Source organism: Pleurodeles waltl, chromosome 5 (genome assembly GCF_031143425.1).
Source record: "Pleurodeles waltl isolate 20211129_DDA chromosome 5, aPleWal1.hap1.20221129, whole genome shotgun sequence".
Classification (NCBI taxonomy): domain Eukaryota; kingdom Metazoa; phylum Chordata; class Amphibia; order Caudata; family Salamandridae; genus Pleurodeles; species Pleurodeles waltl.
Genome location: NC_090444.1, coordinates 230504940 through 230527143, shown reverse-complemented (window position 1 = coordinate 230527143; position 22204 = coordinate 230504940). Strand labels below are relative to the sequence as shown.

At 44.7% G+C, this 22204-nt stretch overlaps 1 protein-coding gene across 3 annotated transcripts in view; it reads right to left on the bottom strand.

Moving 5' to 3' along the window:
- The window catches only part of UBR2 (ubiquitin protein ligase E3 component n-recognin 2), a 1248744-nt gene that overhangs the window by 1035259 nt on the left and 191281 nt on the right, over window positions 1-22204 (bottom strand). For 2 of the 3 annotated variants that reach the window (XM_069233963.1, XM_069233965.1), the window contains exon 11: window positions 16781-16879. In XM_069233963.1, coding sequence (XP_069090064.1) covers window positions 16781-16879 — 99 coding nt within the window. Of the gene's footprint in view, window positions 1-16616; window positions 16713-16780; window positions 16880-22204 lie in introns of all 3 variants that reach the window. The other variant, XM_069233964.1, reaches the window with a different exon arrangement.

Sequence of the window (22204 nt, the reverse complement as noted above, 5' to 3'; positions counted from 1 at the left end):
TGAGAGTGATCTGAGGTATAGGGTCTAAAAAGAGCCGCTCTTTCATACGGTTTGTGGTGTTCCACCAATGCAGAAAGCGATAAGTATGGCGGTCCAACAACACTAGATCTTCCATATGACTCTGTGCCCGAGACCATTGACAAGAGAGACATGGTTAAAGAGGACGTATACGAAGTCTGACATGAGGTACAATGGCAATACAAGATGCCACCATCCCTAACAGTTTCATAACAGTTCTTACTGTGTATGCTTGGTTCTCTATTAATCTAGCTATCATTGTTTGAAAAGCCTGAACTCGGGCTGAACTGGGAAAATCTAATCCTAATTGTGTGTTGAGGGTAGCTCCTAGATAAGGCTGCATTTGGAAAGGGTGCAGATGAGATCTGAGGTAATTTATGGTGAACCCCAAAGAGTGTAGGAGACACATTGTAATTTGAGTGAGGCTTTGACACTTTGTGAAGGAATTGGCTTTGATGAGTCATTCATCCAAAAAAAGGGAACACATGTATTTGTTGTTTTCTGAGATGTGTTGAGACTACCGCAAGGCATTTTGTGAATATTCTCGGAGGGGTTGAGACTCCAAATCGTAATACCTTGAATTGGTAATGTTTTCCTGCAACTACGAATCTCAGGTATTTGCGGTGTGCTGGATAACAGGAAGGTGAAAGTAAGCGTGCTTTAGGTCTAACGCTGTCAAAGTCACCTTGTTGTTGAAGGGGAATAACATCCTGAAGAGTGACCATATGGAAGTGTTCTGACAGGATGTAGTGGTTTAAGGGTCTGAGATATAATACTGGTCTGTGAGACCCGTCTTTTTTTTGGACATTAGGAAACATAGGGAGTAGACTCCTATTCCCTGGTATTGTAATGGTACTGGTACTATAGCCCCATTGAGAAGGAGAATGTACTTCCTTTCTGAGAAGAGTGAAATGATCTTGTGATAGTCTGCAAGTCCGAGAGTGGAAGTTAGCTCCAGACAGTAACCATTTAGGATAATTTGAAGTACCCATTGATCTGTGGTAGTTTGAGACCACTGCAGGTAAAAATGTTATAAGCTTTCCCCTACAGGAGAGGTATGAGCTGGTAGGTTTTGGAAAGTCATTCTTTAAGGGTGGATGAGGAGCCTCTAGATGTAGATAGCTTTCTTCTTCCCTTGTTACTGAACCTCTAAAATAACCTCTGGTGTATAGAGAGGTGGGCTTTGTTTGAGTTGAAGACTGTTCCTGAAATGATGACCGAAAGCCCCTTGCAAATCAGGTGACAAGTAGCCCTGTGTGTGCTAGCTGGCTTGGAGTGTTCCCATAGCTTTGGCAGTTTGTCTTTATTAATTGTCCAGTTGTGACTCAAATAAAAGTTCTTTGTCAAAGAAATTGTTTAAAACTGCCTGTTGTACCTCTGGTTTAAAGCCTGAGCATCTGAGCCTGGCATGTCACCTAATGATGATGCTGGTTTTAACACTGGGTGCTACAGTATCAGCAGCATCGAGCACACATCTAATGGAATTGTTTGAAATTGTGTGTCCCTCAATTACAATTTCTACCCCCCTTTTTACGAAGTTCCTCCAGCAGGTATTGTAAAAGCTCCTCCATGGCATCACAATGAGCTTTATCATACCAGGGTAACAACGCCTGTGCATTAGCAATCAGGCAGTGATTAGTGGCTTGAATTGCCACACTTTTGCCTGCCTCATCTAATTTTTTGCTTTCTTTATCAGGAGGAGGTATCTCTCCTGTTGGTTGGCTATTAGCCCTTTTGCAAGTAGTGGAGGCAAAAACAGAGTCTGGAGGGATCTGTGCTTTCATAATTTAAGGGTCAGTGGGCGCAGCCTTCTATTTGTTATCCACTCTGGGAGTGATAACCCTTGATTTAACAGGCTCTTTAAATATTTTGTCTGCGTCCCTCAGCATGCCTAGAAGCATTGGAAGGAATTGACTCTCCTTATGAGTTACACCAAGGGCGTGAAACAAAAAATAGTCTTCAATTGTGTAGTGAATCCTATCTTGTTTTAATGGGAAACATGAGTCACCCAGTGACTTTTACCCTACTAAGCTTGCTCTGTTTAGCGCAATTATTTAATTATATGTTTCCAAGATGGCTGCATTGTTTTTAGTTAGGACAATGTTTTAGTTTCCTGATATCAGTGCTACTCTGCTAAGGCGTCACTATCGGTGCCAGAAGACAGATAAGATGTAGGTATTCACATTAGGTACTTTCCCACTTTGGGCTTTTGAGGAATTGTTTATGTAATTGTCGCCCGAAGCATGTCTTGTTATCTATTGTTTGGGAACCAACCTACGTCAGGGGTTCAAGCAGATCTGTATAAATGCACCTCACATAGACAGTCAGAGGGATTTCTACCAGATGCCATCAACACTATCCATGCTGCACGTCACCTTGACGCTAACCCAGTCTTTGTGTCCCTATGGAGTCTGACTTAGAGACCTCATTCCAAGGTCATGAGGGTTGGGGGGGGCTTTTCTCATGAACATGGCATTGGCAGATTAGGTTTAATACACCTAGCTCAATTTAGGTTAGAGATTAGGTTCATCATGCTAGGGTATTAGGACATATTTCATATCTCATGTCATTTTATGTTATGGCAAGATGGTGGGGGTCTTTGTATTAATGATTCTTGTCTTTACCATTCTGTTCCTTGCATTATTCATTAGCCACATCATTGCAGCCCGTGCAACTTTTCATAGATTGCAGTTTTGTTAACAAAAACCTACTGAAAACTTTACTGCATCGCCTTCGTTGCCTGTGTTTGACTGAGACATCTTGTTCATGTGAGAAAGGGGTAATCTTTTAGTCCTGACACTTCCCGAGATGCCTCACACTTGAGTCCATGTGTAAAGGCTGCCACAAATCGTCTTTTACCATTTGGGTTTTTGGTGAGGTGCTGCTTGTGAGCCGGGAGGGCTGGGGCGACAGTTGCGACTTGTTGTAGGACTGGCATAGTCGCCTACAAACGTAAGTACTGTCATCCTTAAACCAGCAGTCTTGCGTAGAGCAAGAGTTAAACTACGACAAATGGATCTGTGTGCATATGCACATTGTGATATGCTGCTGCCCTAGGTATAACCTGTTGATATGATGTGCAATCCTCAGTTGGTGAAGGTCTAGCTGGGTAAAGTTCAGGATCATTAGGTGCAACATAATCTGGACCATATGCATCCCATGGGTCTTGATCATCTAATTTATCCCCTAAATCATGAGCCCCACCACGTGGTGATTTGGGTGGTGTGAACTCCAAAGGAGGAGGAGATGTTGGTGGAGGAGTTTGTTAAGGAGAAGTAGGAGGAGAGAGGGTTGAGTAAGAAAAGGAGTCTTTGCATTCGTTGTTTTTTTTTTTAGGCGGAGAGGAATCAAGAGCCTCTTGGAAAGTCAATTTCCTCTTTAACGGGGGAGGGAGTGATGTTATAATACTCCCTGTTCCCTCTTGAATTTGTAGTCGGCACTGACAAGCATCCATAACTTCCAAAATTGGTTCCACCGCTGAAGGGGTGGTGGTTAGAGATTGTCCAGGATCGCTGAATGTCTTTTCTAAAATTTTGGGTTACAAAGTCTTTTGTGCCTGGGATATTTTTGGTGCCAGACTTCATGTTTTTTTTTTTCCTTCCAGTGCTGAAGTGGTCGATACCAAAGTAGTCGGCACCAAAGCACCAAGTATCATCGGTCGTGTCGGAACTGAAGTAGAGATGCTGGAGGTTTATGCCAAAGATTCAACTTTGGCTTTTTTTGGTGCTGAGCTGGAATGTGGGGCATCCAAATGATTTCTCAGCTCCGACCACGGCTGGAAGGCAGTGGCAGACCGATGACCTCTTTTGATGCTGTTTCGGTCGATGGTGAAGGGGTCTTTTTACTCACAGTTTGCGCCGACTGCAACAGTTGACTCTTGATGTGCGATGGTACATCAGAGTGCGAGGCTTCAATGGAGGAGGCCTCATCCTGCTCCAACTCTTCTTGTGCATGCTTGTCCCCTAAGATGTCCAGTGTGTCATCTGGAGTTCAAGAACCCATTTCCATTCCACAAGCTCCTAGATCTTTAAGTGACTTTTTAGATTGAAAGGAACAGCATCCTTCGCAGGTCTGCTCGATGTGGTCAGGCGAAAGACAAATTACACACCTGGTGATGGCCGGTGTGTGGACATTTTGAGTGGCATCGAGGGCAAAACCGAAATGGAGTCTGTTCCATTAGGGTTGCATAGTTAGATGCCACATGGAAGATGTAGGCCCAATGAGGGCCAGAGAGGGCCACGTCTGCCCCAAAGGACTGAAATTCGATTCTGGGTGTAAAATGGAACCAAAAGATAAAGTACGGAAGAATATGCAATCGCAACAATACCTACAATGACGAAGACGGAAAGAATACCGTTTTAGACTATATCAAGCCGAGAACTTGCAGTGAAAGGAACACACTTCTGAAACAGACGGCGGAGAGAATCAATCAAACAAACAACTCAATGCCCATGCCCAGTGGTGACTCCTCTCGGCAATAATCGATCCTGTGACTCGAAAAGCTTCTTAGAAGAAAAACAAGTTGTACTTGTAAGGAAATGCCTTCCTGGGCATGGTTACCCCCTGATGTTTTGCCTTTTGTTGACGTCAGTTATGACTGAAAGTGTGCTGGGACCCTGCTAACCACGCCCCAGAGTTCTTTCCCTAAACTGTACTTTTCTTCCCACAATTGGCACAGCCCTGGCACACAGATAAGTCCCTTGTAAATGGTACCCCTGGTACCAAGGGCCCTGTGGCTAGGGAAGGTCCCTAAGGGCTGCAGCATGTATTATTCCACAGTGGGGACCACTCACTCAGCACATGCACATTGCCTCACAGCCTGTGTGTGCTGGTGGGGAGAAAATGACTAAGTAGATATGGCACTCCCCCAGGGTGCCATGCCCACCTTCAACTGCCTGTGGCATAGGTAAGTCACCCCTAAAGCAGGCCTTATAGACCTAAGGCAGGGTGCACTATACCACAGGTGAGGGCATAGTTGCATGACTATTGCAAGTCTCATGCCTTTTGTTACAGCACCCCAAGGCATCACAGCTAGTGGAGATGCCCGCCCCTCCAGCCACTGCCCCCACTTTTGGCAGCAAGGCTGGAGGAGATAATGAGAAAAACAAGGAGTCACCACCCACCAGTCAGGACAGCCCCTAAGGTACCCTGAGCTGAGGTGACCCCTGCCTATAGAAATCCTCCATCTTGTGTTTGGAGGATTCCCCCAATAGGAATAGGGATGTGCCCCCCACCCCTAAGGGAGGAGGCACAAAGAGGGTGTAGCCACCCTCAAGAACAGTACCCATTGGCTACTGCCCCCCTGACCTAAACACCCCCCTAAATTTAGTACTTAGGGGCGACCCTGAACTCAGGAAATCAGATTCCTGCACCCTGCAACAATAAAAAGGACTGCTGACCTGAAAGCCCCGCAGGGACGGAGACGACAACTGACTTGGCCCCAGCCCTACCGGCCTTTCTCCAGACTCAAAGAACTTGCACAGCGACGCATCCGACAGGGACCAGTGACCTCTGAGGACTCAGAGGACTGCCCAGAAGTCGAAGGACCAAGAAACTCCAGAGAACAGCGGCACTGTTCAAAACCTGCAACAACTTTGCAACAAAGAAACAACTTTCAAAGAACTCTCTCTTCTCGTCGGAAGCGTGAGACTTCACACTCTGCACCCAACACCCCCTGCTTGAGATCAGGAGAACCAACACCGCAGAGAGGACTCCCAGGTGATTACGACGACGTGGGCACCCTAAGTCGACCCCCCTGCACCGCCACAGTGACGCCTGCAGCGAGGATCCAGAGGCTCTCCCTGACCGCGACTGCCTGGTAACAAGGAACCCGACGCCTGGACCATGAACTGCACCTGCAGCCCCCAGGACCGAGAGGAACCACCTACAAGTGCAGGAGTGACCAGCAGGCGGTCCTCATCCTAGCCCAGTCAGTAACTGGCCCGAGAAGCCCCCCTGTGTCCTACCAGCATCGCCTAAGTGACCCCCGGGTCCCTCCATTGCTTTCAATAGCAAACCTGATGCTTACTTTGTCCACTGCACCCAGCCGCCCCTGTGCCACTGAGGGTGTGTTTTGTGGGCTTGTGTGTTCCCTCCCAGTGCTCTACAAAACCCCCCTGGTCTACACCTCAAGGACACAGGTACTTACCTGTAAACAGACTAGGACTGGAGCAACCCTGTTCTTCATAGGCGCCTGTGTGTTTTGAGCCCTCCTTTGACCTCTGCACCTGACCAGCCCTGTGTTGCTCGTGTGGTAGGTCTGGGGTTGCCTTGAACCTCCAACAGTGGGCTGCCTTTGCCCAGGAGACTGACTGTGTAAGTGCTTTACTTACCTGAGAAACTTAACCAAACTTACCTCCCCCAGGAATTATTGATTTTCACTTTTAAAAAAGTGTATTGCCATTTTAACCTAAACTGTGTGTACTACTGTTTTAAATCAAAGTTCTATACTTACCTGTGTGAAGTACCTTGCATTTTATGTACTTACCTCAAATCTTGAATCTCGTGGTTCTAAAATAGATTAAGAAAAGATATATTTCTATATAAAAACTATTGTCCTGGAGTTCAGTCTTTGAGTGTGTGTTTCTGATGTATTGCATGTGTGTACAACAAATGCTTATCACTACCCTCTGATAAGCCTACTGCTCGACCACACTACCACAAAATAGAGCATTAGTATTAGCTAATTTTGTGACTATCAACCTCTAAGGGGAACCCTTGGACTCTGTGCACACTCTCTCTCACTTTGAGATAGTATATACAGAGCCATCTTCCTACATTGGTGGATCAGCGGTGGGGACTAAGACTTTGCATTTGCTGGACTACTAAGCCAATACCGGATCACACGACTAAATTCCAAAAAGTGTCATTAAAAAATGGATTTTTGCAATTTGAGCTATTTTTCGAAATTATTAAAAGTCCTGCTAGGGCCTTGTGTAAGTCCTTGAGAGCATTTCTTTTAGTGTTTAAAAGTTTATAATAGTTTGCATTTAAGTTCTAGAAGTCGTTTTTAGATTCTTAAAAAGTAATCCCAACTTTTAGAGTGATAATGACTAATACAGATGAGATGGTGGTGGAACTCAACCTCACCCCTTACCTGCATCTAGGGATGTCAGAGTTAAGGTCTCTCTGTAAACTTAAAAAGATAAAAACTGAGTCCAACCCTACCAAAGTAAATCTCCAGGAGCTTTTGGCAGAGTTCACAAGGGATCACCCCTCTGAGGATACTCCTTCAGATGGGGAAGTTAGTGACCAGGAGGAAGACCTCCCCACTCCTGTCCTAACCACGGAGAACAGGGTTCCTCAAACCCTGACTCCAAAAATCATAGTCAGATAGCCTGGTTCTTCCACAGGGGAGACCAGTACCTCTGGAAGCATTGAGGACAGCCTCAATGAAGAGGACCTCCTGTTAGCCAGGATGGCCAAATGATTGGCTTAGGAGACGTAGCTCCTAGCCATAGAAAGGGAAAGTCAAGAGATGGGTTTAACACCCATAAATGGTGGCAGCAAATTAAATAGGGTCAGAGAGACTACTGACATCCTAAAAAGGTATCGCAGAGTGCCTCAAGAAGACTGTGCCAAAGATGCAGAGGACTGGACGGGCCACAACACCATTAGGGTAGAGAGACTCCAAGAAGGACTGGAGGACTCAGAAGGCAAGATACCCTATCTGGAAACCTGGTTCAGATCCTTTACTTCCGCCTCAGACCTCCCCCCATTCTGCTCCCTTGAACAAGCCCACTGTGTTCCTGCCCAAAGGCCACCATCAGGCTTTCTGCCTCATCCATTCACAGCCCAGGTCCTTCACTAAGAAGATAGAGACAGTATCCTAAAGGCAGCTCAACTGGTCAGCCCATTAGAGAGCAAGAACAGCAAAGTATACATATTCCCAGATTTTACGATGGCCATACAATTACAGCATTCAATCTTTCTTGCAGTGAAACGCCGACTCTAAGACATGAATCATAGGTACTCATTATTGTTACTAGCAAACTTAAAAAACAATACAAGACCAGCATTACTATCTCTTCACGGACCCCTCATCCGCCTGGGACTGGTAGAACACCAGGCCGTCCATGGCACCTCGTCTCCAAATGGATCTGGGACAAAATAGAAGGCCTGCCCTCGACAGACGTCAGACCTGCAAATCCAACAACTTTTCCCAGCTCACAGAGAATGCCTTCCTAACAAGAGCTCTGTGAGGGTCAGCGATCGCCCAGTGCCACAGACCTGTCGTTCCCTCAACCTGTGGTAACCTCCAACTCCCACAATGCATCAACCACCAGCGTTGACCACCATGAAGCTGACCTGACTACCCCTCCAGGGTCTGTGACGGGCTGGCAAGGCACCCCGCAGACATCTGATGACACTCTTTGAAAACCCCATTAACTCAGACAGATTGGGTCCTCCACTTGTGGTCTCTATCTCAGGGAACCTGGTGTTGACCAGAATCGTCCCCTCCAAACCTGCCGGCCAATGGCAACCCACACCAGACTCCTGTGAACTCTGCTGCGGCTTGGACTGGTCCAGCTGGGTGCTGCCATTGTCTGCCCGAGGGAGGTGGGACGCAGGGGTTTGGCACTAGATCTTCACACTGCTGGGACACCCTGACTGCCCCACTGGAGTCCATCCCTCTACCCCGCCTTTTGACCTCCTACTTCCTTCTTCCATTGACTTGGATACGACTTGCCAGGAGCCACTGTCTCCATCCCCTATCCAAAATAGACATGTTAGATTGTAGTTTTGTTGAGCAGCCTGTTGCTGCTGAATCTGGTTACGATTCTGATTTTACCATGTTGTTCCCACAGTTACTTCCCATGCAACGCACGCCCTACACTATATACGCAAACACCATTGGGGGAGGGGGCAGCTATCCCAGGGAGGCGACCCACCAGCATGGCAACACAGCTCTACCATCACTAGAGAAACACACTGTCCACAAAATAAGTTCCAAACCCTGAATATCAGGAGCGTACACAGTGCGTGCCTCTGCTATTCCATATACTCCTATCTGAAAAAGCAATGCACACATATGTTTCCTACAGGATACTCAACCTTACCAGCGCAGAGATGCAGTACCTAGAGAGGCGATGATTTGGAGCCAACTCTGGCACAACTTCCTCCGCATAAGCTCAAGGGTCTTTTAATTTGTAACCGCCCTGGCACACCCTTCCAACAACCTAATACGATAGTAGACAGTGAGGACAAGAATGACTTCTCAGAGGGACGCCTTGATAGAACCCACTGTAGGGAGATGAATTCTGGTTTTAATAATCTCCCCCCAACACACCCACACACTTTTTGCCAGATTTTCAGATGCAAATATGACTGAAGTGCACAGGGTTGCAGCTAACTCAGTACCTAGTGCCAGTGTGCCTTCCCTAAAACGACACCTGGTCACATGATCTCCGAGTGACCAGGCCCTTCAGCCCCCTGTAAGTTCCTAGTAAATGGTACCCCTTGTATCTAGAGCACAGGTACTGAAGAGGGTCCCTCAGAGCTGCTGCACAACTTGTGCTACTCTGAGGGACACAGCACCAACCTTATGAAGGCTGCGTGGAAAGGAGCTTCTAAAATTGAAAACACAACATGGTCCACAGCTTGTGTGGCATGTCCCCTAACATTGCATGTAATATATATAAGTCACCTCTCTAGCAGGCCTTTCGTCCCTAAGGCAGTGTGCTTTATATTACACGTGTGGGTATTTTCCTGACCCATGGTATTTACAGCTTGATATCCTTCAAGCCTTCCACGCCCTTCATTCAAGTTTGTACCATGCAAGTCCAACAGAATGCCCAGAACCTGCCAGCGCATTTCTGGCTGGAGCCCCCTTCCAAGTATATCGCGTTAGAGCGGGAGGAACAAGATGCCACGTGGAGGTGCTACTAGCAAAGAGTTTCATTACCCTACACTGGAGATCCTCCCAGCTGCCACCCCTGATAAGATGGCAAAACGCCCTTCTCCGGTGGAATGACACTTAGAGCACAAATCTGCATAATGAGTAGGCTTGCCACCTCTGTAAACAGCCTATAGCAGATGCATGAGATACTATGCTTACACAATTCCGTAGGGAAACATGTTTGGCCAACTTCACCGAGCAACCCACATTCCCTTCACGAATGACACACCCACTTGCTCCCCCACACCTGCTGGTTAAGTCTTCCTTCATCTCTCTAGTGCATGGCCCCTGTTACCATCATCTCTACCGCTACCCTAGAAATCTTGCCACATCCTATGACACACCTTCAGGTGCCCTCCCGGATGCCGCCATTCCTCCCCTGACACTGAGACCCCATAAGACACATGCTACCCTTTTACCTTACCACCCCCTCCAATTTATAATTTTAGAGGTGCCCATACTTACCATTGAAACAGTGGAAAAACACACAAAATTAACCATGATGGCTCAGACTGCACAGCTAGCTCGCATACTTTCTTTTCCAGTGGAAGCTCATCTAAAGCCTTACCTTCACTTCATTTCCATTCTGTATCTTGTAGAGGACTCCCCTTCAGATCAATATGTATATGCTGTCTAATGATAATCCTGACATTCATGTTATGTTGACATAATCCTGCCATGCCATGTTGTACAAGTAAAAAGAAAAACTCAATAAAAAGAATTTGAAAAACAAGATGGTGGCCTGAAAGACTGTAGTGCAGCTATGGGGTAGTGGGAACACCCCCACGATCAAGCAATGGGCAGCAAACCTGGTTTGGTGCATGCAGGCTGAGAAGTCAGTCGATAGGGCCCAAGGGTGCCTGAGGATTTCTGAGAAGATATGGGGCCAGTGACGGCAACATTGAGATCTGGACTGTATACCCCCTTCTGCGGAGTTAACAAAGAGGAGCCTACAGTGTCAGGAGTATGGGAAACAAGGAAAGTATGGTGTGAGGAATCTCTGGACAACTGTGGGGATGCACAAGGACATTGGGTACCGGTCCGACAGCCTAACAAGGCAGGGGGTCATGATGTGGTACCTGAATGTGTCAAATTGATCAATGAAATGACTCTTCAAAGTAAACAATTAATAAAAGGTGGTTTTAAAAAAATAAATAAAAAAAACATGAGCGGGAAGAGCACACAAGAACGAAACAGTGTGGTGGTGGATATTTGGCAGGGGGAGAAGCACAGGAGTGGTAGAGCTGGAAAACATATGCATTCTCATGGAGTCCTTAACCAAAAACAAAAAAAACAAAAAAAAGTTGTTCCCTAACAGTGAGCAGTAGAAGGATACGCAGGCTCCAAAGCTCATTCTAAGTTCTTAGTAAGCCAACAAAAGTATAGGTCTTTCACAACCAGACAGCTTGTGTTGTCACAGGAATGCATGGGTTCAAAAGGTGGACCCATTAGTCTTGTGAGTACAATATTCAGATTTCAAGCAGGAACAGGTGGTGTTCTAGGTGGAATAATAAGTTTTAGTCCTCCATCAAGGCTTTAAAAACTGGGACTCTACAGAAAGAGGTATGTTGTATAGTCTTCAAATATGCTGATATTACACTAAGATGAATTTTATTAGATGAGAAAGCTAAATTTGTCTTCTGTAAATGAAGTAGGTAGCATACAATATCTTGTATTGATGCTGTAAGTGGGTCAGTATTTTTAGATTGACAATAATAAACAAATTGTTTCCATTTGTTAGCATAGCATTGTCTAGTTGTAGACATGCATGCTTGTTTGAGAACCTCCATGCATTCTAATGGGACTTGCAAGTATCCAAATTCTATGACTTCAGGAGCCAAATCGCTAAGGTGAGAGCACTGGGATTTGGGTGTCTGATTTGTCCTTTGTTTTGTTAGCAAATCCGGTCTGTTTGGAAGTTTGTAGTGAGGTACTACTGACAGGTTTAGGAGTGTTGTCTACCAATGTGGTTGTGCCCACGTGGGGGCTATGAGTGTCATGGTGAGAGGGGTCTGATGCAGTTTGTTGACCAGAAATGGAAGTAGTGGGAGAGGGGGAAAAGTGTAAGCAAATATCCCTGACCAGTTGATCCATAGAGCATTGACTTTGGACAGACTGAGTGTCTGGATGCGAAGTTTTGGCATGTCGCATTTTCTCTTGTTGGGAATAGGTCTATTTATGGTGTCCCCCACTGATGAAGAACCTGAGAGTGAATCTCCCATTTGTGTATCTGTTGGTGTGTTCAGCTTAGGAGATCCGCTAGCTGACTGTGTATTCCTGGGATGTATTTTGCTAGTAGATGAATGTGATTGTGAACTGCCCATTAACATATTGTTTGGGCTAGAAGGGACAGTTGAGATGAATGTGTCCCTCCCTGTTTCTTTAGGTAATAAAGGGTTGTCATATTGTCTATTTTCATCAAGACAGTCTTGTGTTTGAGAAGTGGTTGAAACGCTTTTAGGGCAAGGAACACAGCTAATAATTCTAAATGGTTTATGTGATAATGTAGCTGTTTTGAATCCCATTCCCTTCGAATGGTAAGGTTGTTGAGATGAGCTCCCCAACCTATCATTGATGCATCTTTTGTTATTGTGGTCTGCGGCATAGGGTCTTGAAATGACCGCCCATTCATTAAATTGCTGAGATCCCACCATTGAAGGGACCTGTTTGGCGATCTAATAAGACTAAATCTTGCAATTGGCCCTGTGCTTGAGACCATTGCTGTGAGTGGCACTGTTGTAGTATTCCCATGGTTAGTCTTGTATGCGGTACTATTGCTATGCAGGATGCCACTATTCCCAATAGTTTCATGATAAATCTTGAGAGTATTGTTGATTTGGCTGCATTTGTGGTATGAGATTTTGGAAAGCTGGCATCCTTTGTGTATCTACAAAGGCTATGTCTTTTTGCGTATTGAGAATAGCACCTAGGTAAGGTTGAACCTGTGCTGGTTGAAGATGAGATTTATGGCAATTGACAGTGAACCCTAACGTAGGGTTTCTATTGTGTATTGAGTGTGCTGTTAACATTGTATAAAATTGCCTGATTCTATTAACCAATCGTCTAGATAAGGAAAGACATGTATGTATTGTTTTCTTAGGTAAGCTGCTGCTACCGCTAGACATTTTGTGAATACTCTTGGAGCTGTTGTAATGCCAAAACTTTGAATTGGTAATATTTTCCCGCTATCACAAACCTTAGGTATTTTCGGTGAGCTTGATGGATGGGAATATGGAAATACACATCTTTGAGATCTAATGCAGTCATGTAATCTTGTTTTTGTAGTAGTGGAATGACATCCTGCAGAGTCACCATGTGAAAGTGTTCTGACAGGATATATCAATTTAGTGGTCTGAGATGTAGAATAGGTCTGAGAGTGCCATCCTTTTTGGGAATGAGGAAGTATAGTGAGTATACCCCTGTTCCTTGTTGAGATTTTGGGACTAATTCTATTGCCTCTTTTAGTAGTAGCGATTGTACTTCTTGTTGTAATAGAACATTGTATTCTGGGGACAACCTGTGATAATGTGGAGGAGTGTTTGGAGGGGTAGAAATCAATTCTAGGCAATAACCATTGTGGATAATTGAAAGTACCCATTGGTCTGTGGTGATATTTTGCCAATTGGAGTGGAATTGCTGCAGTCTGCCCCCCCACAGGAGATGTGTGGGATTGTGGCATGCTTAGTCACTATTTTAATGGGGTAGTGACATGTTTTGAGGCCTGGCTCTATAGTGTTGGCCTCTATAAGAGCCTCTAAATCACCCCCTCTGGTACTGCTGTTGTTGCCCTTGTTTGAGCTGAGAGGTAGAAGCCTCTGTAGATTGTGGCTTGAATCCTCCTCTAAATTGCTGCTTACGAAAGGAGCCTCTGTAAGGTGCTGTATATAAGGCTCCCATTACTTTAGCAGTGTCTGAGTCCTTCCTGAGTTTTGCTATTGTTGTGTCAACCTCAGGACCAAACAGGTGTTTTTTTTTTTAAATTATTTTTTATTTATTTTAATCGAAAGGCATACTCAGTACTACCTGCTATAATTCTGGCTTGAATACAAAGGAGCGCAACCATGTGTGTCTGCGTATGGTGACTGCAGTATTCACACTTCTAGCTGCTGTATCTGCAGCATCACGGGCAGACCGTATCTGGTTATTACTTATGGCCTGACCTTCCTCAACAATTTGTTGAGCCCGTTTTCAATGCTCTTTTGGCAGGTGGGTGTTGTAATAGCTCCTGCATCTCATCCCAGTGAGCTCTATCATACCTTGCTAGCAAGGCTTGTTTCAATTCGCCAAATCTGCTTGTGTAGCTAACCTCTTGCCAGCAGCATCGAATTTCCTATTTTCTTTGTCAGGGGGAGGGGCATCCCCTGACGATTGACTATTGGCCCTTTTTCTGGCAGCACTGACAACCAAAGAGTCTGGAGGTACCAGGAGGGTAATGTAAGCAGGGTCTGTAGGTGCGGGCTTATATTTCTTATCAATGCGTGGTGGTAAAACCCCAGCTTTAACCGGCTCACTAAATATCTCATCTGCATGTTTTATCATGCCAGGTAGCACTGGGAGGCACTGGTAACGTGAGTGCGTAGAGGATAAGGTATTAAAAAGGAAATCCTCTTCCAAAGGCTCATTGTGCATAAGTACCCTGCTGCTGCCCTAGAAATGACCTGTGTGTATGCAGTAGTGTCTTCTGGTGGGGAAGGTTTGGAAGGATATAAGTCTGGGTCATTAGCAGGTATGGGATCTTGATCATACAGATCCCAGGGAACAAACGTACCACCATGAGAATAAGTCTGTGAGTGAGTTGGTAAAAGCAAAGGTGGTGGGCTAGCAGGTGGTGGTGAAAAAAAGTTGTGTTGAATGAGGGGAAAAGTATGCACAAGTAATGGTTTCTCCTTCCGTTTAAAAACCTTTGCTGGTGGTGGAGCAGTATCTAGATGTTCCTGAAAAGCCAACTTTCTTTTAGTCTGTGGATGAGGTGCAGTAATTATTCTGCCAGTCTCTTTATGGATATGGATCGTTAATTGTCTCTCATCCATGATTTTGAGAATAGGTCGAATTTCCACGTCCTCAGAAATATATTCTGATGGTTTCGATGATTTAGAGGACTGTTCACCATATGGCTTGGAGCTCCGCTTAAGATGGCTTGAAAGTCCTTATTCTCCTGAATAAGAAGACTTTTTCGGCTCCCAAGTGGGCAATTTTTTCGGGCCCGAAAATACAGACAGTTGTTTCTGCTCCGAGGCAGGACATCAAGGCTTTGACTCCGAAGAGTGTGGACACCGGTTCAGAGGATGAGCTTTTGGTGGACTTGCTCGACTCTTGTATCGAAGGCGCTGTGGCCTTTTTCGGCACCTAACCCGAAGGACGGTAGACGAGGATTTGCTTGCGGGTAGAACCATGGCTCTCTGGCAGTGGTGCATCCAAGGACTTTGAGGATCTTTTAGGAGTGGGCATAGGGGTAGTCATACTCACGTGTTGAGCAGCAGTGATGAGTCTATCTTCCTCAGAGTCTTCTTCGGAGTCGGTGTCTTGGATGGAAACTGCCGTCTGCACCTGTTCTTCCTCCATGGTGTTGATATACTCTGTACTCTTTGATGCCATTTCCAGTCTCCTGGCTCTTCAATCACGTAGGGTCTTCTTGGATCGGAACGATCGTCAGGCTTCACAATCCTCTTCTCAGTGATCGGGAGAGAGACATGGATTACATACGAGGTATTGGTCTGTGTATAGAGATTTTGCGTGGCATCAGGGACAAAATCGAAATGGAGTCCGATCTATCAGGCTTCAACATGGTAGGCCCGAACAGGCCCGAGTTGGGCGCTCGAGCCCAGAAGGGTGAGTTTTGGTTTTCAACAGTACTATCGGTTCGACTATGGGTGGAAACGCGATCAAAACAATACAGACGGTCAAAGAAAGTTATCTAAAGTTTCCGATTCGAAATCTCAGAACGAGAGGAAACACGTCCGAACCAGACAGCGGAAAGAAAACAATCTAACAACGGAGTCAATGCCCATGCGCAGTATGACCGAGAGAAGGAGTCACTCGATCCTGTGACTCCAAAAAGACTTGTAACACTCAGAGCCCAACACTAGATGGCAGAAGCAATACATAGCATGTGTATCTGCAGCTACACATACCATCAAACATACATATATATGTATATATACATATACACACACACACACGTGTCACACCACATAAAATGCAAGGACTACATCAAAGGAAAATAGAATGTGCAAATAAGTTATAATGTTTTGTAAGTCAGAGAACCCAGAATACATATAACGGGGGAAAAAGCAATCCCACACATTAAAAGACGTATCGAGTTAAATCCACTAAAATATTGTCACCCTCAATCTGCTTTGAACTGCTATATTTTTCATTTGGATTGAGTAAAAGTCTTCATTATACAAAGTTTTGATAATTTCACAATAAAACAAAAAATACGATTTCACATTTTTGTTAACAAGAGTGCTTTAAACTAACTGTTCAAACAAAACAGGCATGCATGCTATCATAAGAGCACAACACAATTAAATCTAGACAACAAGCTAATGTTTAAACACTATTTAATGCAGAGAATTACATATTCAAAAATACTGCAGGCACCCAGAATGTTACTGCAACTGTTCAGTTATCTAAGGGTTTAGCATAACCTACAGAAAATGCCATAAAAGTGTTGAATTTTGAGGCATTCAGTACTTACGAGAGAAGGCACTGTGTATATCTGTACCGAGAGGTCAGTGATTGAGAACTCTGTGTCGTCATCTTTCACATACTCACTCTGCATTCGCTTATAGTTCTATTAAGAGGAAGGCAAAAAAAGGCAAGGAGTGCCGGCTATCAGTTAAAAAAACAACAACTACTCACCAGAGTAGGAACAGTGAAGAGTTGGACAGATAGAGCAGACACCGACACTGCTCGCTCGTGATCATCCTCCATATAATCTTTCTGCAACTTCTGGTAGTTCTAAACAACAAGGGGGAAATTCACCTCTATTCCACGCTGACCTGATGTTTAAGTTCAATTCCTGCACTAGTGAATGTCAATGAGTAGGCTAGCATGGTGACAAAGCAAAGGCTATGTTCTATTCAGTAGATTATATTGCTGCAATTTGCTCAATACAAATATATTTTCGCCAACCTTATACATCTCCTAATCTCCAACCCCACCAAACCTACCACTTGCAATTCATTCTGAATTATGTACAAACGAACAACACATATTAATTCAAGCATGTAACACTACTCTGCGCAAAGATGGTTACATCAAAAACATACAGTAGTAGTGACCACAAAACCCTTTCCCTGCCCCTTTAATGAACTCATTAACATAGTTTATTCTCAAAGATGTAAAAAAAAAAAAAAAAGTTACTTACATTCAGTAATTTTACATTGAACACTGTTTCCTTGCACATTTTTTATCTGTGCAATAAAGAGCACCCTGGCTGGGACCCCTAAACTATTGTTACATTGTAATTGCATACTGGGTTGCTTCTTACATCCAAGTAGAACAGCAAAGTGAGGTCCACATACAAAGAAAACTTAAGACAAATGTGATGCACCCAGGGACCGCATTTCTCAAGGGAGACACTGAAGAGAATGTGAGGGAAGATAGGCTGGTGAGAAAAAAATCTGCTAGTGAATAAAATATGATCACTACCAATAGTTAAAAAAAAAAACAATAATTAGCTCCTTAGACAATCTCAAGCAATAACATTTTGAAGCAACATCTAATAACTTGGACGTAGAGACCATGCAGAGCGCAAGAAAACATGCTATTTTAACACTCGTAGCACAGATCTCCAAAATCTCAGTAGAAAAGCTGAGAAGATGCTTTCAATAAAGTGGTTTGCAAATCTCATGCAAAGGCACAGAGGTTTAGCCCTGGTACTGTTTAGGATGCCCATTAACAGATTTTTGTTGTCTGCCTTGCAGCACTGCTCAATACATTGAGTTGCCAGAGGTCCCTGGGCCCGCAGGATGCGTCGCTGGTGCAGGTTCACCTGAAGTTGGAGACTGGCCGGCAGGCCTGGGGCCAAAGCAGTTGTCACCTTCTTTTTTGTTTTCAGGGTTTTTCAGCTAGGCAGTCCTCCTTTGTAGGTCATCAGGAATCAAAAATCCTGGGTTCAGGGTCGCCCCAAAATAATGAATTTAGCGGTGTGTTAGGGAACAGGGCAGTAGCCAATGGCTACAATCCTTGAGAGTGGTTACACCCTCCTTGTGCTCCCTCCTTATCCCTATTGGGCTAAATCCTCCAAAACAAGATGGAGGATTGTCCAAGGAGGGGGTCACTTCAGCTCTGGTCACCTTAGGGGTGGACCTTGCTCAGGGGAGGGCTCAGCAGGCATCTCCACTGGCTGAAGTACCCTGGGGGCATTGTAACACCAGGCCTGAGCCTTTGAGGCTCACCGCCAGGTGTTACAGTTCCTGCAGGGGGGAGGTGTGAAGCACCTCCACCCAGTGCAGGCTTTGTTTCTGGCCCTAGCGACCACAAAGGCTCTCACCCCAGGGGGTCGGAAACCAGTCTCTCAGTGGTGGGCTGGCACAGACCAGTCCTGCACTGAAGGATTGGGTAAAATACATGGGGTATCTCTAAGATGCCCTCTGTGTGCCTTTTGTAATAAATCCAACACGGGCATCAGTGTGGGTTTATTATTCTGAGAAGTTTAATACCAAACTTCCTAGTGTTCAGTGTAGCCATTATGGAAATGTGGAGTTCGTTTTTTACAAACTCCCAGAACATTTACTTAATATGGCCACACTATACTTACAGTGTCTAAGAATGAACTGAGACACTGTAGGGGCATATTGCTCATGCAGCTATGCCCTCACCTGTGGTATAGTGCACCCTGCCTTAGGGCTTTAAGGCCTGCTAGAGTGGTGACTTACCTATAAGTGGTCTATGCGATTGTCACCCTGAGAGGGGTGCCATGTCTACTTTGCTTTTTTCTCCCCACCAGGACACACAAGTTGCAAGGCAGTGTGCATGGACTGAGTGAGGGGGTCCCATGGGTGACTTAATACATGTTGCAGCCCTTAGAGACATTCCCTGGCCACAAGGACCTTGGTACCATGGGTACATTTTACAAGGGACTTAACTGTGTTCCAGGGCTGTGCCAATTGTGGGAACAAATGTACAGTTTTAGGGAAATAACACTGGTGCTGGGGCCTGGTTAGCAGGGTCCCAGCACACTTTCAATCAGTGTTGGCGTCAACACTAGGTAAAAGGTGGAGGGGTAACCATGCCAACAGTGGCACTTTCCTACGTGAGTCAATTGAGTTCTACATCTCAAATCACAGCAAATTGTCTTTAATTCACACAGTCACAATTTTTTGATTATTCTTCTCTTTTCTCTATGGACAAAATACTTCTAATTCAAACCTACGATTTCAGAAAAGTGTTTTACTAAAAGGAAATAGTTGCCTTTTTTCTGCAGATAAAACCATTTGAAATTATTACCTAATATTGTTACATTTAGTTTATACATATAAATGTTGGTCTAGGTAGTTTAATAAAAAATTGTAAGTCATAAAACCTATTTAGTATTCAGTGACTCTTTATCAGGAGTGAAAAAAGCTTAATGATTTTTTTTTTTTTTTTTAACAAAGAATTAAATACTGTGCCCACGAAAAGACTGCAAACTCAGATTATTTCTCAGTTTATTTGCCACAGTTTACATCAATAGTTTGGAGGACAGGGACCAATAGGGATAGGAATGTACCCACAACTCCCCAAAGGGAGAGGGCACAAGGAGGGTGTAGCCACCCCCAGAGACAGTAGCCATTGGCTACTGACCTCTGATCCCTAACACGTCCCTAAATCTAGGATTTAAGGGCCTCCCTGAACCCAGCTCTCCAGATACCCGACAACCTCACAAGAAGAAGAAGGACTGCATAGCTGGAACTCCAGCAGACAAGGAAAGGAGACAACAACTGACTTGGCCCTAGCCATACCGGCCTGTCTCCTGCTTCAAATAACTTGCAGAAGAAAGGCGACGCGTCCTGCAGGTCCAGTGAACTCTGAAAAACCTCCAGAGGACTGACTGCATCACAGAGGATCAAGAACTCCTGTGGACAGCAGCCCTGTCCAAACAAGAAAAGAAGAGTCTTGACCCCTGTGCACCCGACGCCCACGGCTGGTGTCCAGGTGGTCCACCCAGCAAGAAAGGGTCACCAGGCGATTGGGAGCAACAGCCCATCCTGGACTGACCCTCCAAACCTCCACGAAGACGCAGAGAACCCCCCTGACCGCAAGCTCCAGACGAAGATATCCAGCGTCTAAAAGATGCACTTCACCCGCAGCCCCCAGGCCTTGGAGAACCTGACCCCCAGCGCAGGATCGACCAGCTGGTGGTTTGCCCTAGAAGCCCCCATTGACCTCGACTGCAGTCGCAGAATGACCCCCAGGGCACCCTCAGAGTTGCATCGAAAACTCGATGCCCTGTTTGCGCCCTGCACCCAGCCGCCCTAGTGCCGCTTAGGGTGTGTGTTTGGTGCCTACTTGGGGCCACTTCAGTGCTCTCTTGAACCCCCCCCGGTCTGCCCTCCAAGTCGCGGGTACTTACCTGCTGGCTGACCAGATTCCGAGTACCCCCCTGTCTCCATAGGGGGCCACGTTAATTTAGTGCCTTCTCTGACCTCTGCACCCGACCGGCCCCGTTTTGCTGGTGGTGGGTGTTTGGAATTAACTTGAATCCCCAACAATGAACTACCTAAATCCCGGAGATATGAACTGTAAGTTGAATACTTATCTGTAAAACTGAACAATCTTTTCTCCCCCCAGGAACTGTTGAAAATTGCAGTGTCCACATTTAAAATAGTTTTTTGCCATTTTAAAGAAACTGTATACATTGTTGATTCCATTCAAAGTCCTGATTATATGTATGCAAAGTACCTTTTATTTTATGTACTTACCTACAAACTGAATCTTGTGGTTCTAGAAAGAAGTTAACAAAACATATTTTTCTATATAAAATCCTATTGGTCTGAAGTTAAGTCATTGAGTGTTTCTTCTATTGCTTGTGTGTGTACAACAAATGCTTAACACTACCCTCTGATAAGCCTAACTGCTCGACCACGCTACCACATAGTATTATATATTATTGGCTCTGTCAAGCCTCTGGGGAACCCCGGGACTCTGTACACACTACATCTCATTTTGATATAGTACATACACAGAGCCAGATTCCTACAACCCTTATCTATTAAACTGTAAAACACCCATTACGTTTTGGCTCATTGGGATATTGTCTAAGCACTCCCTGAATATTTGGCATCTTCACTATGCACTTATATTTTTTTAAAGCAGAACATTTGCTGGCAGAAGAGGAGGTATATGTTATGCTGACACATTACCTCCTTATCGCTTTCAGAGGATCTCTTAGTTACACGTCAACTCCGCTTTTCCTTCTTTACTTTCTCTCCTCTCTCTTCCCTTCTCCCAAAAGACTGATATGCTAGGTATGTACCCTTCCCTTCATATTTATAACTTCTAGCTTTCTGGTGGCTTGTAAATATCAATTGGATGGAAAAACTTCCATATACACTGATGCCGATTAGACAACAAGCTTGTATTTTTTTGTTGTATTATCCATACCAAATTGTGACTTGGGTTCTCTTTTTACCTTGTTAAATGTAGCTGTATATATGTTTATTTTTAAGTGAAAAAAGAAATGTCTTCAAAAGCGTTACAATCTGAAAAGGATAAGTTACTTACCTGTAAATCCTAGTTCTCTTCCAGGGGTATCCTCATCAAAGTCATAAACATTGAATATTCCCGCCCTTGTGCGGGGACCCCGGAGCATATATATAAAATACATACATATTATCATGTGTAAAACAGCAATGCAGGCTATAATCATAAATAGGCTAAAATGCTTTATTTCTATGCAAGTTTTTTTTTTTTTTTTTTTTTTATATTATAAAATCACAATAGATCATAAATATCTACCTAAGCCCCCAAAAACTGGACTTAGGGAAGTAAACAGCAGTAAATAGCAGAGAAAAATAGAAAAAACTACATTGAAAAACAATGAAGCATTCTTAGCCAATAGGCTGCATGCAGGTTAACACAGGAGAACCATAAAAACTTTGGCACCGTGCCTTTAAGACCCTGAGCACCTCCAGTATCCCACCATGCCTCAGGGGTGAAGGGAAGGTGACAGTTGGTTCACAGTTAGGTCAGTACTTTTTTACGGTGACAATCTGTGTAACTGATCAGAAAAATAATCTGTCCTGCACTTCCAGGAGACTTGAGTCCGGGGAGGAGGGTGGGTTGTTTATGACTTTGATG